Source organism: Asterias amurensis, chromosome 6, assembly GCF_032118995.1.
Source record: "Asterias amurensis chromosome 6, ASM3211899v1".
Lineage (NCBI taxonomy): Eukaryota > Metazoa > Echinodermata > Asteroidea > Forcipulatida > Asteriidae > Asterias > Asterias amurensis.
The window spans coordinates 18,884,473-18,901,462 of record NC_092653.1 but is presented as its reverse complement, the minus strand read 5'-3'; the positions used below and the strand labels follow the sequence as shown (position 1 = coordinate 18,901,462).

General features: G+C 40.2%; 1 protein-coding gene across 1 annotated transcript; it reads left to right on the top strand.

Moving 5' to 3' along the window:
• The first annotated feature begins 4,575 nt into the window (after nt 1-4,575).
• On the top strand, nt 4,576-16,897 carry LOC139938702 (CST complex subunit STN1-like). The gene is made up of 10 exons (XM_071934319.1): nt 4,576-4,851; nt 6,072-6,167; nt 7,412-7,477; nt 8,304-8,462; nt 9,640-9,788; nt 9,883-9,921; nt 11,090-11,236; nt 12,451-12,570; nt 13,405-13,483; nt 15,197-16,897. Exons 1-10 carry the CDS (start codon nt 4,698-4,700, stop codon nt 15,355-15,357), a joined length of 1,170 nt encoding a protein of 389 aa, XP_071790420.1. The 5' UTR covers nt 4,576-4,697; the 3' UTR covers nt 15,358-16,897.
• Nucleotides 16,898-16,990: the final 93 nt, after the last annotated feature.

Sequence of the window (16,990 nt, the reverse complement as noted above, 5' to 3'; positions counted from 1 at the left end):
CGGGCCAACGCATTATCCGTAATGTGGATTATGTTTCGCCTCTTTTACGCATAGTTTTAATTCAATCGGCTTTTGTCATTGTGTCAATTTTATCCACTGCACTGAGTATTTCCCAGCAAAGATGACTGTAAGGGTAATAATGCTTAGACGACTAAAAATATAGCACGTACACTGCTCCAATGACACACAATTATTTTATTGTGTTGAGCACATTTGGTATAATTGAGTTACACTTGGCAAAATGTACATCCTGAGTCCCGCCCAAACTGCTTTCATTATTGTTACGAACTTTGTGAAACATTTGCCTTGTTATTTTGAGGGTCTGTACGTCCAGTTTTGGTTAATTTATATTTGAGATGGGCCAATCAGCCGATGTATAACAATCTGATGGGGAATCAGCAGTGGTATTTGGTTCCCTTAGCAACAAATTCATAGTCATCACCGATAGCCACGGATTTTAGTAGTGTAAGTCTGGCATGGTCTCCCCCTCAACAATTATCACCGCTGTTAATAGTAATAGCAGAGGAGAAATGCGATTTAAAAGGCTTGTATGAAAGTGGTACCCTCTTTTAAAACAAACTCATAATCACAGCCACTCATAGCCGCGGAGTTTATCAGACTGAAAAGGAAGCTTCGAAGAGGTTATGGTATACAGCAGATTAAACAAAACCGCATCAGTTGGTATGGACTTTAACGACAAAGTTAATTTCTGCAAAATTGTATTGAAAATAAAATTATTTAATGATTGGTTGCCAAAACTGTTGAATGATTTTTGCTTTCTTTCCAATGAGGTGTACACGATTTTAGAATCTAAGGCCCCATTCATCGTGATTTATTGAGCGTACGTCCAACGACGCAAACAAAGTTGTCTGAGCACCAAATAAAGCGAGTTTTTGGAATATGCTGTGCAACATCTAATCTACTGTTTTTACCACCACTTTTGGGAGTAACGGAGCGTCGGCCTAAATAATTTTTAGTTTATTCTCATATCAATTAATTCTCATGTAAACTTTCTGGTGAACATCTGCCGGGGCGCGCGCCCCGCGTGACGAAGTCCCCTGATAAAACATCCAATTATATGTTATCATAATTATCTGTGGAACCCTATACGAACTAAAATAACAGAAACGGTAATTTTATTGATCTTTAATAACTACTCCTACATTCTCTCACTTAATTCACTGTCAGAAAACATTCGCTTAGTTATTTTGAGGGTTTGTATGCCAGCTAGCCCTACATCCTCTCACTTAATTCACTTTCAGAAAACATTTGCATTGTTGTTTTAAGGGTTTGTACATTATAGGTCAGTTTGGTTCATTTTGTAAGGAGAAATTCGTAAAAAGTACCCGATTCAGCTACACATGAAGGCTCTTTCGACAACGAAACCCGACGGCCGATTGCTTAATACAAAACGGATTTGGCAAAATCTACATCCTGAGTCCTGACCAAACTGCGTTCTAACAATTTTGTTGCTTCAAAACTTTGAATGGAATGTTCGTTAACAGCTTCAAAACAGCCGTTGATGTTTCACAAAGTTCGTCACTATGAAAGCATACTATTCTTAAACGGTGATTTAATGTACTCTTTTGTAGGTTTAACTGGCAAAGCCCATACAATGTATATGAAAAGAATCAGTAATGTGTTTAATTTCTTTTTGGAAATGTTTCAACTTTTGCGTGTGTACGTTCTGTGTGTGGGGGAAGATGACATATTGACTGTACGACTAATGGTGCGAGTTAAATGGAACAAATAAAGTTTTACAACAATGGGTTGCTGTTTGATGCGTTTAAAAAATGCTGGAAAGTTGGGTAGGCCTACATGAGTGACTTAATGGTAATAAACACATATGTAACAGATGCATGTATTTAAGCCTAATGTTTTTTATTTAACACGCGAAATTAACCCCCCTGTACAAAATGGTACATACACCATGCCATTTACCCCTCTGCGAAACATCAATGAGTCACTCTGGAATGTTAATGGGAGTCCAAGGTTGCCACCCACGTCAAACCTAAAGAGGTGGCTCTGTGTGCAGCCTACAGCACCCCCCTAGACCAACAGCTGGCCCATATCAAAACCCAGCCCCCACCCCCCCCCCCCCTTAGACCAACAGGTGGCCCATATCAAAACCAGACAAAACAACCACAGAGGTGACTCTGTGTGCAGCCTACGGCTTCCCCCTTCGACCAACAGGTGGCCCATTTCAAAACCAGACAACCACACATGTAAGGAGATATCGCTCGTGACTCCAGCCAATCAGACAACTCGTAGGAGGGAGTTCGGTTCAGGGTTTTGTAGACTTGCAACCCGACGTCTGTAACGACACAACTGTGTTGGATTCCACAAGGATGCCATGCCACTGGACCTTCTAATTTTCAATCCAAGATGCCGCGGGTTACGCTTTTAATAGTATAGATAGTAGGTGTCGCCTGCACATGCTGCGGGTGATGACACTCAAGCAGTAGCCTACCCATGGCATCGTAAGAGTTGCCAAAAATTTGGAGACTGTTATTTGTAAATAGCGCCCTCTGTTGATGGATTGTTATAACCACAAAACACTTCCGAGTCTCAGCCATTTATAGCTCTATGGTCTCCGCAGGTTTGTTTAAAAACATTTGCTGTATACCCTGGGCCATTCGAATACACGAGCAGGAGCTAGACAATTCACAATATTTGGTAAAAACACACGAAGGGTGGGCTATACTTGTCGACTTGTCTGAACCGTCGAGTTGTCCGAACGGACGAGTTGTCCGACGGACGAGTTGTCTGGTCTCCGGGAAGTAAGTCCCCCGCTCACGGCCGACCGGCGCCTTCGGCAAATCATGCAAAAGAAACATCGAAAACTATAAGCAAACTAAACAAACGCTTATTCACCACATTCAAACCCCAAAACATAAAAAATTGTGCCGCAATTTGACCGATATGGACGCAATTTCAGCCTAAAAACAACATTTGTAAAACTTGTTGACTGAAAAACGGTGCGGGCGCCACGGTCAATTTCCTGATTGGGGCCCAAATTTTCTCGAGAGTCGGGGGAATTCTTATCAACCCCCCGGCCATATATATAACTAGTGATTTTGCCATTAACAGCGTTTACAAAGCTACTAATAACTATCAAACCATTTTGTATTGTGTAAAGTACATGTACGTTATACTTTATGTTTTAAACACTTCACTCTTCGAGGTAATATTGCTCGGTGCCGAGTTTGCAAGGTATCGAGTTTGCAGGTGCCGAATTTGCGAGGTGCTGAAGTGTCCGGTATTCCTGCTTAAGTACTAGCTGGGCGGCGGATTAGTTTGGTGGTGGACGAAGGAGGGAAGTACAGGCGGGAAGTTGAGAAGTTGAACTCGATGATGCGTGATGATCAAGGACCGGTGTATCACTCCGCTCCGAAGAAACTCCATGGCTCCCTCAAATCGCTCAAAGCTAAGAAAGACCCCTCCACCCATGCCGGAGTCTATCGCATTCCATGCGAATGTGATAAGGTTTATGTCGGGGAAACCGGGCGTAACCTTCCCACATAGACTTAAGGAAAACCGAGCACACGGAAGGAGGGGAGACTTCGATAAATCCGCTATCGTCACGCATTCCCACATCACTGACCACCGAGTGAACTGGGAAGCAGCAGAAATCATCGCTCCAATCCAGGCGTGGCACCCTCGACGCACCAGAGAGGCCATCGAGATCCACAAGCATGACACCGTATTGTACCCCACAGTTAAAGCCAGTGGACACAATTTGGTAAATGTCAAAGACCAGTCTTCTCACTTGCCGTATCTCAACATATGCATAAAATAACAAACCTGCAGCAGCGTGATCTACGTTTTTATTTTATAGAAGATCGTGTCTGTTATAGCTATGAATAAAGGCCTATAGAATCGTGGGCCAACGCACTAAAGGGATTGTCAGGTCAGGTTTTGATGTCGTTTATTGACAAAACTTCCAAAGTTATTAATCGTACCAAAGTACAATATCAACTGTTATCAAGCAATCAACTTGACTTTCTTGTATCTGATTTAATAGTGTATTTGCAACTCAATTGATCGTCGATCATACTAATAACTGTATTATTTATCGATAAATAGGCCAAGCCATTTTTGTGTTTATATTATATTTTACGGGCAACTTGGGGTTATTGCCAAACTGAATGCGAAAAAAAAAAACGATTTTAGTAATTGTTGTAAAAGACATTATGGAGGTATGTTGTGTGCATTTTACACGAAAGTGTGATTTTTTGAAAACATCATCACCTTTGTTGCAAACGTGCTAACTAATAATTAATTGGTCATTAAACCCATTTCACGAAACGCTATATCGAGTTAGGACGAGTAACTAAGGATGGGTTCAATGCGTCCGAACGTCTTGTGACACGGAACAAGATTAATCCTAAGTTTTAGAGAAGAGTTTGTGAATCGACGGCTGTTTGGACCAGACAACGTCATAGCGAGCCCGCCGGCCGCATGCCGCTTTTGAAAAGAGCAAAAAAAGGACAACGCCAGTTTGGCGCCCTCAACTGGTAGTTTGTTTCTTACTGCCAAATGACTTTTGACCCCGATGCGGGAAAATCAAAACAACCTGGAAGAAGAAGGACAGAACTATCGTTTTGATGCCAGCCGTGTGATTGCTTTCATCTCGTCGGGCCTCATAATAAATATCTTTGGTATAAAGTTCTCTTAGTTTTATTAACGAGTACAAAATGAAGCTTTTTTTCCCCAAAGTAGGCATGGCAGCTGGTGAGAATTTAGACTTTGTACCGCATCGGTTTTGGCATACAGATTCCGTGTACAAATCATATGTCAAACTTTACATCGTTGATATTGTATCTTTATTGGACTACCCGATGGGGAAAGGTAATGTTCACTTTGAATATTCATAGTGTGTTCTTTTGTTTGTTTGTCAGGGTGTTTGTTGGTTTGTTTGTTTGTTTAGATGATCTTCCCATCAACACAGGTCAAGGAAACTCGGCAAAGTCCGACTAGTCACTAGGTTACGGGTAGGTCTAGGTGACTCCTACCTATCAGCCATATTAGAACTATTTAGGTTTTGTCCGCTATCGTCTCCCGTAATCTCATAGGGTTACATCTCTCACGACACATAAACGATGATGGTTCAATCGTGGATCAATGAATTTTGTAATCGCAAATCACTTTTTTTCTCTTTTTTTGCCAAAATAAGCCTCCACAATGTATGTGTCCTTTGATATCTCATTGCCCGAGGGGACCACAGAAATCCTTTCTGCCATCTCAAAAATTGAAAAAAATGATAAATTCTTACCGTAATTCAGTCCTCAACTACTCCGTTTTACCATTACACACGAAAGCCGATTGTTATGGTTGTCCCCGACCGTGCGCATATTTTTTTCCCCGGACAAACGTGGAGAATTGTCTGCACACGTTCGTCCTGGAAAGAAGAAAAAAATACCCAATCCGCACTTTGTGTACAAAACATATCGACAAGCGTCTGGTAACCACTCTTCGTAGTAACCATCCTCCCTATTTTTTTGTCTAAGGAGGAGGGTCACATTATTGCAACTAGGTTTGGTAGGATTCAAACCTACATTCCTGCCTCTTGCTATCGAGTACCGGGCAATCTCGGTAGTTGGTAAGACATACTCTTGAATGGCAAGGGTTTTGGGTTCGAATCCCACCCGAGTTATATGCATGGTTTTTTTCACAGGACTCGGGGAAGTACTGAGTATACATGTATAGTGCTAACTTACATCGGTGTGTATGGGTAAAAACCAAAACTAATATTATACATTCCAATCGTTTGATTGCAAGTTCTGCGGTCATACAGTACATGTGTGTAAACCACTAGACCCTGGTGGCAACTTAAAGCAACTGACTTGTTGAAGACTATTAAAAGAGAAACAAGTTAGCTCATAGCCTAGTCTTAGTCTTTTGGGGATTTGCCCATCAATTAAAATTACTGGTCAGATAATTTTATTATTGTAGAAGAGTCTTTTTCAACTTGGCTAAACAACAAGTAGACCCAAATAGGGCCTCCTTTTTAAAATCAAAATTGCCACTGTTAAGGCCTACTGTTTTTCCAATCTATTTTCTTTTTTTAGGAGCCTTTGCCTATAAGAACCATCCTGTGTACAGAGTTGACATCTTGGGATGGATTGTGAGAGTGGAGGAAAGAGCAAAGATGTTCAACTATGGAGGTCAGTCATTAGAAAGAATTTTTTTTCACCATTGTCTCAATATTCATGGACGTAACTGTAAGACGCACAATCCTAGCCAAAATGCTTGTGCCTAACCTCACATAGATATTCAGCAATATCTCAAGAAATGCTACCACCTTTTGAAATTAAATTTTCACAGGTTTTATTGGACATCTTCCTTCAGTATCAAACAATCAAAATGGTTCTTTAGTATAAAGACCCTGGATACTATTGGTAATTGTCAAAGACCAGTCTTCTCACTTGGTGTATCACAACATATCCAAAACAACAAACCTGTAAACATTTGAACTCAATAGGTCATCACAGTTGCGAGATAATAATGGAAGAAAAAACACCCCTGGTCACACAAAGTTGTTTGCTTTAAGATGCTTGATTTCGGGACCTCAAAATCTAATTATGAAGTCTCAAAATCAAATTATAATATTTTAACATTACTTCAGGGGGAGCCGTTCCTCACAATGTTTTAAATACTAACAACAGCACTCCATTGCTTGTTACCAAGTAAGTTTTTATGCGAACAATTATTTTGAAAATTACCAAGTGTCCAGTGCCTTTAAAGCCATTGGACCCTTTCGGTAAACAGTATTGTCCAAGTCCCACACTTTGTGTATCACAATTTCTATATCAAATAACAAACCTGTGAAAATTTCGGCTCAATCGGTCATCGGAGTCATGAGAAAATAACGGGAAAACCCACCCTTGTATCCGCGCGTTTCGCCGTGTCATGACATGTGTTTAAAATAAATCCGTAATTCTCGCTATCGAGAATTGATATTGTTTTACTGTTTTCTCAAAAAGTAAAGCATTTCATGGAATAATGTTTCAAGAGAAGTCTTTCACCACTAACTTCTGTAAACCCTGCAAGTTATTTGTAAATTTGTGAACTTTTATTTTTTTGTCTGTACCGAAAGGGTCCAATGGCTTTAAGCCTTAAATGGCTAAAGCCTTTACAGATAGTACAAGTATTATTTTGGCTGGTATGTGTACGCATAGGCCACTGTTCACTTGATGTAGATAAAGATGTAGATTGTAGGGCTAACATTAAAGTTTGCACATTTATCAACAATTCAAATTGACCAGTTCTGTGGGGCATTCTTGTCAAAAAACCATGAACTAATGTAATTTTCCTATGTCTAAAGTAAGCCTTAATCACTGTTTTATCAATGGATTTGTTTGAAAGGAATAATACCCCTATTGGCAATTGTCTTTATATCCACCTTCAGTCGACGACGGAACAGGAGTTGTTAATTGCTGTTGCTGGAAACCAAAGGGGAGAGATGAACCAGCAGGTAGAATACAATTTACATAAATTATTTTATAGATGTTATTAATTGCATCAGGCTTTTTGTCATTTAACAACAATTGAAAGCTTTAATATATATTTTTCCCCCCAAAAAGTTGGATGTTGAAAAACGGATACTAGCTTCCAACAAATCCAATAACTCAGGTCGAGATACACGAATTACATGGGGGCCATGGACGATCTGTTGCCCCAGGTCTAATCCAATAACTCAGGCCAAGATACATGAATTACATGAGGGCCATGGCCAATCTGTTGCCCCAAGGCCTAATCCAATAACTCAGGCCAAGATACATGAATTACATGGGGGCCATGGACGATCTGTTGCCCCAGGTCTAATCCAATAACTCAGGCCAAGATACATGAATTACATGGGGGCCATGGACGATCTGTTGCCCCAGGTCTAATCCAATAACTCAGGCCAAGATACATGAATTACATGGGGGCCATGGACGATCTGTTGCCCCAGGTCTAATCCAATAACTCAGGCCAAGATACATGAATTACATGGGGGCCATGGACGATCTGTTGCCCCAGGTCTAATCCAATAACTCAGGCCAAGATACATTAGTTACATGGGGGCCATGGACGATCTGTTGCCCCAGGTCTAATCCAATAACTCAGGCCAAGATACATGAATTACATGGGGGCCATGGACGATCTGTTGCCTCAGGTCTGGCCTTGATACCCCTTCATAAATGTTCAATGGAGGTGCTCTGTACAGTATGAAAATAGACTTTTCCTCTCAAAGATGAAATCCATTCCTTACAGTTTGCTAATTTTTCCTCAAAATACTAATTCTCTGAAAAATACAGCTGTCAACCCAGATTCCTCATTCCGAGAATTTGTCACAGACAAAGTACAGACCCACCAGATGCAGCAGTTAACGTGCATGGAGCTCGGTGACATCATCCATGTCAGAGGTCGTCTCAATCGTTATCGAAACAGAGTGGAGGTATCTGCATCCTACTTCAGTAAGTGTAATAGTTGGCAGTTTAACATTTTGCAAATTCTGAGTCAAGTCACCAGTCATTATTTTTTAATTCTTGAAATAATTATTTCCATAAAACCTTACTTGGGCTTGGTGACGAGTAATGGGGAGATGTTAATGGTATAAAACATTGTGAGAAACGGCTCCCTCTGAAGTGACATAGTTTTCGAGAACGAAGTAATTTTCCACTAATTTGATTTCGAGACCTTGCAGGTTAAAAACTTGAGGTCTCGAAATCAACCATCTAAACGCACACAACTGTGTGTGACAAGGGTGTTTTTTCTTTCATTGTTATCTCGCAACTTTGACGACCAATTAAGCTCAAATTTTCAAAGGTTTGTTATTTTATGCATATGTTGAGATACAGTAAGTGAGAAGACTGGTCTTTGACAATTACCAATAGTGTCCAGGATCTTTAAGTCACAGGTCATGGTGCAGTCAGACGTCATGTGGTGTCAAGTTAAGTCACAATATTATTGGTCCAAACACAAGGCAAGTCACATACTTTGAATACAGCTGTATTAGGCAGTCAGGCCTGGGCATCAACTTCAAATTACAAGTATCAAGGCACTGGGGCTTGAGCAAAAAAGAAGACCAGATTTAAAGTTGGAAGTTGAAGCAGCTAGCCGAACAAAGTCTGATGATGCAATGTGTAATTTAAAAAAAAATGTTTATTGAGTCACTCAAGTAGCATATGACTTACGTTGGTAACAAGTCAAGTCATTATTTGCAACTCAAAGTCGAGGCACAAGTAATTTTTGTGCAAGTCCAAGTTAAGTCACTGCTAAAAAAAAAACAAGCGACTCTCGCCAACTCGAGTCAACAAACCTGGTCAGTAATTCTGTCTCAACCACAATGTATAAAAAAACCTCATCTCAGTTATAACTGTTAGACCACACATAAAAATAAACCAGTTTCTCACCCCTGCCTGCTTCCTCTTTCACATCTGCCTTGATATAGCATCCAGACCACTGGCTAATAGTTCATGAAGGTACATGTACTCAAGAAAGTACTTTAAGTATGAGAGTAGCCAAGTAGTCATGAAATATGAAAGTACTCAAGTCTCATGAAACTATTCAAGCGTTCTAAAAGAGTATGCTATGAAGTATAAACTCAACTGAATACATTATGCATGTTTCGGGGGTTCTTTGTTTTTGCAGGAAAAGTTGAAGATCAGTCGTGTAAAGCTGAGATATACCGCATGGAAGAACTACCTAACATGTACCAGAATGTGTATGATCGGCCCTTTGTTCTTCCAAGCATTGTCGCAAGTCAGTTGCGACTTGAGTCTGAGGAATCGGAGAGCGGAGTCAGTTGTTTTGGAGAAAAACTTTAAACAGACTCTGATCAATCATACACCTCCAAAATATTGATAAAATAAAAGACACATGGTGGACTGAGAGGAGAGTATTGTACTGTTTTCCATTCAGCAACCCAGTCGGGTAAGGTAGTAAGGTAGAGGGCTTGTCCTGAATCTGGTAGTGATACACCTTTTATGCAGGGCGGTTTGATTTTAGGCTGATTTCTGAGCGACATTGATCTGTACTCAGAGAGTGGAACCATTCAGAGAACTGCTGAGAGGAGCAAGCTTTTATATGGACAAAAATCTCTGCAAATTTGGTATCCCCTTTCGTGAAGAGATTCCAGTCCAGTTTTGTTAGGGATTCATGGTAGGATGTGTCAAAAACCCACAGCCCTGTGCTTTTGCTGTGGTGCCCTCGTCAAAGTTCCAATTCAATTTGACATTTTCCTCATATAAGTGCCCTAATACCAGAGTAAAATTGCTGTGCCCTTTCAATAATGGAATTCAAGGTATTGATGTGTGCTGACCATGTACAGGTACATTTATCTGATCAGTGTTGTAGCCACAGTGGGCGATGCTGGACGGGCCTGCCCACCAGAACTCACAATTTTTGCCCAGCAGTGCACTCTGAGCGCAATACACTGTGCTGCCCAGCACAGATCTGAGACACAGCTAAATGATTAGGAGTATCAAATGTCAAAGAGAAAGAACACAGACAAAAGACCACTCAACTTATTGCATTGCCCCGTATTATGAATAGTTTGGAAACCTTGTATCATGCCTTCCTGAAGCTTGCACTTCAGAAATGATGAATAATATTTTGCTCGCTCGCCCTTTGGAGATAAAAAAAAAAAGAGGGATTTATAGCTCACCAATAATACTGGTCTAGCTTCTACCCTGTGCGGTGTCATGGCCGAGCGGTTAAGAGCACCGAACTCAAGCTCTGGTGCTTCTGTTCAGCAGAGTGTGGGTTCGAATCCCCAGCCGTGACACTTGTGTCCCTGAGCAAGACACTTTAACTATTATTGCTTCTCTCCACCAAGGGGTAAATGGGTGCCTGTGAGGTCAGGGATGGTTGTTGTGATTGATTTAGCCAAGTATTAATGTTGCACAAGGCTTTATATTCCCCTCCAGGGAGCCGAGATGGTTTAAGAAATGAATTAAGGCCGAGTGACCAGGGATAATAATGTGAAGCGCTTTGAGACGCTTCCGGGTGTGAAAAGCGCTATATAAAAACAGGTTGTTATTATTATTATTATCATTATTATTATTAATATATAATTTATTAATATTTCTCTATCTGAAAGGCTCACTTGGTGGATCGGTTATGCATTCATCTGCGCAGTCAACTAGGAGACCCTTCTAACGGATTCCAAAACTTCTTCCTGAGAGAATTGGAGACAATTGAAGCAGTTATGGAAATAGCATCGTGTCCATGTCTGGAGTACAAACAAGTAAGTGTTTGGTGTGTCATGGCCTAGCGGTTAAGAGCACCGAAAGTTCAACCACCACATAATAAACAGATAGTTATAAGTGTGGGTACAATTGCAACCTCACCTGCATTGAAATTGGGTCACGTGGTCTGGTCACTCCTGAAACGGCTTCTAGGATTTCAGACATTTGCTCATTCACTAAAAACCAAAGCTCAAAAGTCTCTCCAAAAGGAACTTAGTAGAATTGCCATCCTCTGTAGCTACGTACACAATATGGAATGCTCGCAACGAACCATCTTGGGGGTCTACTGACCAACCTCACCTGCAACTGTAGTTTTTGTTCTTTGAAGTTACCTTATATGCGTTGCTCATTAATTTGCTTTTCACTCTGTGTTATGTCTTGCGTTTATTTTTGTTTTGTCTGCCCTGCACTATACCATGGCCAACTTTGTTGGTCATAATAAATGACCTGTGCTTAAGTGTACTTTCTTTATCCTCTGCCTATTGATGTATTGTATATTATTGATTTGCTCAATAAAGATTGATTTACCCAAAGTTGTATCAAGTTACAAATCACAAGACTACCGTAACTGACTTGGTAAACTTTAAATAGTTTTGGGTTGAAAATTGAACCATCCCAAATCCTAAACTAACATTTTTTTTGCTTTGTGTGGAAACAAAATTGCTATAAAAACGTGAAATACAATGTGTACCAAAAGAAAAATACAAAAAAACACACAATACATTTAACCATGTATAACAGCTTGAAATGGTTAAAGCCATTGGACCCTTTCGGTACAGAAAAAAAAAACAGTTCACAGATTTACAAAAAATTTACAGGGTTTACAGAAGGTAATGGTGAAAGACTTCGCTTGAAATATTAATCCATGAAATGCTTTACTTTTTGAGAAAACGGTAAAACAACATAAATTCTCATTAGCGAGAATTACGGATTTATTTTAAACACATGTCATGACACGGCGAAACGCGCGGAAACAAGAGCAGGTTTTCCTGTTATTTTCTCCCGACTCCGATGACCGATTGAGCCTAAATTTTCACAGGTTTGTTGTTTTATATATAAGTTGTGATACACGAAGTGTGGGACTTGGACAATACTGTTTACCGAAAGTGTATAATGGCTTTAAGCAAGTATCGAAGCATGATGCATAAAAGTGCTATAATTCCTGCTGAAACATTGCTAATGAACTGACTTTTTTGGCCCTTCATTCCCCCAGGATAGTGTAGGAGGAAAGGCACCCATCAGACAGATCCGTAACGTCATCAAACAATCAGTAGACCGCTTGGACAGAGAGGGCATAGTTTTCAGAAGTGGAAACGAGAAAGAGATGTTCCAGGTAATAGACCCTTCCCATGAAATATGTAAATTGCACATAGCGCATGCGCACTAACGTTTTGGTTGGCATAATGAGGGAACATCACGCTGTTTTGTACACGGCTAATGGGTGTGTGACGCAGACGCGATTGCGCGCCTGCTTAGTGCACAACTCTATGGCCTTTGCCAACCAACAGGGTCTGTACGCATGCGTGAATGTAATTAGCATATTTCATGGGAAGGGTCCATTATTATAGAAGAGTCCAAATTCACAGCGTGGGAATGTAAAATATAAAGCATGTCCCAGCTTTTAAAGGCAAGGGATAATTTTAGTTGTCACAGACAAGTATCCTCATTCGGTGTATCCCAACATTTCCATAAAATAACAAACCTGTGAAAACATGGGCTTAAATTGGTCAACAAAGTTGACCAATCAATGCACAACTCAGTGGTAACCAGGGGCAACACCCAAGGGAACCAGTCATCGAGAGTAAAAAGTTTATTGTAGATAACATTGGGTGCGTTCAATTGGTTTCCCTGTGTCGACCTGTGGTTCTCATTCAGGTGAGCCCCTAAAAAGAGCGAATCGAATGATCACTCACCTTCTCGTAGTGACATCATGCACCTCGGGCAAGCCCCAAGTGACCCTTTCAACAAGCAGGGCACTTGGGGCTGACCCAGCTGAGCCCCTGGAATGATGTCAAAGCTATTCGAACATACCGGGGGCAGATCATGGTCGACCCGGGGAAGCTAATCGAACGCACCCATAGTTGTTAGAATTACTGGTTCAGCTTCAATGAAGCTTATTTTTATAGAAAAAATCTAAATTTCCATTTGATTTCTTGCCCCTTTACAGGTAGCTCAGGAAAGTTTGACTTCAAGGCTAGACAAGACGATCCTTAAAATTCTGAGAGCTGATTGTCAACTTCCCAAATGTAAGCTGAACTAAAAATTAAATAATTAACTAAAAATCAGGTAGGGATTGGGATGTCACTACATATGTGTAAAAATTCCTTTGAGTAGTGGTGGTTGTTAGAAGAACCCGTGGTTTGACAATCAATCGTTCAGTTTATCAATCAATCAATCAATATGCTCTCTGATCATCTTCAGGAGAATGCTGCATTCTGTTGCTGGATAGTTCTCAAAAGAGTTTTTTGTAGGGGGTGGGGCATTTAGCCTCTAGGAAAGTGCATGCCGACCTAGACTAAATTAAAGGCAGTGGACACTATTGGTAATTACTCAAAATAATTATTAGCATAAAACCTTTCTTGATTATGAGTATTATGGGGAGAGGTTGATAGTATACAAATATTGACTGCTTCGAGTGCTATGGTTAAAACTATGACTCCCGAGGTGATCCCCGGAGCGTTCTATTTTCCCGAGGCGAAGCCGAGGTTCGCCTCGGGAAAATAGAACGCTCCGGGGATCACCTCGGGAGTCATAGTTTTTAACCATTGCACGAGTAAAAGCAGTCAATATTTGTTTTATAACACCCCAAACACTTCTAAATACTGTTATTATTAAGTTACAGACCTGAATGCTACAATCCACGGACGACGCGAATACAGATTGCATACACTTTTACTTACTGTGTTGCATGTAGTGTCGTGCAATCCGAAGTGGTTACAGACTATTAATTTATAATCCTCGTACACGCACAGGACGTCTGGGTACTGCACGCCATGTGCTAGTCTGTCGGACTAGCGCATGGCAAACCGACGCTCTATCACACGGCCGTCGTCTGGCAAAACTAAGACATGTCATGTGACGCGCTCTAAACCAATGAGCAGGCAGAATACTTGCAAGGGGTGTTATAATATACAAATATTGAGTGGCTCAGAGTGGAATGGGAGGAACATTATCGCAAGGTAAAATTTGGACCGTTCGCCTCGTGAAATGGAACAGTCCAAATTTTACCGAGCGATAATGTTCCTTCCATTCCACGAATGAAAGCCACTCAAGATTTGTTTTATATAACTGACATATAGATCCTTGTCATTTGATGTATTTTGAAAGTATAACATTATGACAACAAAAAATCATATAGTGCCACGTGGCAACAATGCACAAATCGGATCACAACCTTGTGCACAGGTTCTCCTTTGTTTTAGCAGCGGCGCAGCGGCGCTGTACTGCTAAAAAACATTGGGAACGAGGATGATCCTAACTGTTGAATGGGAAATGCTATTCCCCATGGGCGAATAGGTTTTTTTGATCGCCGGCGCAGATGGTAGTAATAGTGAATGTCACGTGAAGTAAGTTCCACCAATCAAATGACAAGGATCTGTATGTCAGTTATATAATATAAAACATTGTGAGAAACAGCTCCCTCTGAACTGACGTAGTTTTTGAGAAAGAAATAGTTTTCCACGAATTTGATTTTGAGACCTCAGATTCAGAATTTGAGGTCTTGAAATCAAGCATCTGAAAGCACACATCTTCGTGTGACCAAGGGTGTTTTTTCTTTCATTAATATCTCGCAGCTTCGACAACCGATTGAGCTCAAATTTTCACAGGTTTCTAATTTTGTGCATATGTTGAGATACACCAACTGTGAAGACTAGTCTTTGGCAATTACCAATAGTGTCCAGTGTCTTTAAGTCATCTATTTTGAGATGCTGACAAAAGTTCTTCACTTTATCTTCCAGATGAGAAAGGCTGCCATTATTTGCACGTGATGGACCGACTGCACAACTTAAACCCTTTCCAGAATATTTCAGCTCAAGCTGTCAAACTGGCATTAGATCGGCTGGAGGAACAGAGCGAAGTTATCAGCACAACATTCAAGCACTTCATCCCTTTCAGCTGACCAGGAGAAAGAAAATGGGGACATTTTTCCAGGGATAAGTTGCCTAGTGATTTGATCTTACAATCGCTGAACAAAATGTCATTTTCATTTCATTTATTCTGGTTGTGAAGCCATTGACTCTAAGAAAAGAGTGAACATAAGATAAGACTATAGTCTTAACTCTTCGTGAAATCCAGCCCAGAGCTTCTACCAGGAATCACGTCCACACTCTGGCAATGCGATAATTTGAGTCCGGTTGCTAGACTTCTCAGCCATGACACTCTACAACTGTCATTTGTAATAACAGTGAACAAGAAAAAATGAGACATCAATGCAGTTGATTCAAATATTCCAGCAATCTTTTGTTATTAGTATGCATATTATTAGATTGATGGTATTGACTAGTTATCTTTACTTCAGAGTTCACAGGTACATGTAAAACTTTCTTGTACCAAAAGAGGTACTGTATATGGCTTTTACACAAGATATTAAACAAAGTGTTAAAAGTTCTTGTTTGTTACATCAACTCTTTAGAGACCATAGTGGCTGCAAGCGGCCTGTATCAAAATGCCCATAGCGGCCACAAACAGCCGCAAGATTTGATCTACTTTTGCTCAAAAGAAAAGATATCGGACCATTAAAATTGACATTTCAATGTTTCCCATCACATGTTGTAGATTCTGCAGTTCTAAATCAAAACCATGTGTTTCTGTTTCAGATTCATTTTCCCCCCGAAAATAACATGAATAATGAGGGCAAATCAACACGATTAGCAATATCTGGATGTTGGTTATACAGAAACGAACAATCTCTAAAGGTTTAATCCATACTGTTCCCATTGTTCAGCCTTCAACATAATACTGGGCTGGCTTTGATAAAGCACTAATATTTTATCTTAAAGCCATTGGACACTTTCGAAACAGCAACAAAATTAAAAGTTCACAGATTTACAAATAACTTACAGGGTTTACAGAAGGTAATGGTGAAAGACTTCTCTTGAAGTATTATTCCATGAAATGCTTTACTTTTTGAGAAAACCATATAACAATATCAATTCTCGATATCGAGAATTACGGATTTATTTTAAACACATGTCATGACACGGCGAAACGTGCGGAAACATGGGTGGGTTATTTTCTCCAGACTTCGATGACCAATTGAGCCTAAATTTTCACAGGTTTGTTATTTTATATATAAGTTGTGATACACGAAGTGTGGGCTTGGACAACATACTGTTTACCGAAAGTGTTCAATGGCTTTGATTTGTCAGTATCACCATAGTGGTTTGTATTTTGACATCACATTTTGCTTACTGTAAGTTAACTCTTTCAGTGTCAACTTTCTTGTGTGTATTGAACTTACATTTAATAAATTATATTTTTTTCACCAAACAAAATGTACAGTATCTTGCTGATTTGTGTTGCTTTGTAGGCCCACATTCCAAAGCCAATGTGCCCTTTTGAGGTATGGCGGACACAATGATAGAACACTAAGGTTTGGGTAAATTTGTCTGTATACACCCAAACCAAACAGTTCAGTGCACTGCAGTGCACTACTATCACGTCCGCCATACCTAAAAAATGTATCTTGCTGATTTGTGTTGCTTTGTACTTCCCAAAGCCAATAGAAGTAATTCCTGAGAATGTCCTGTCAT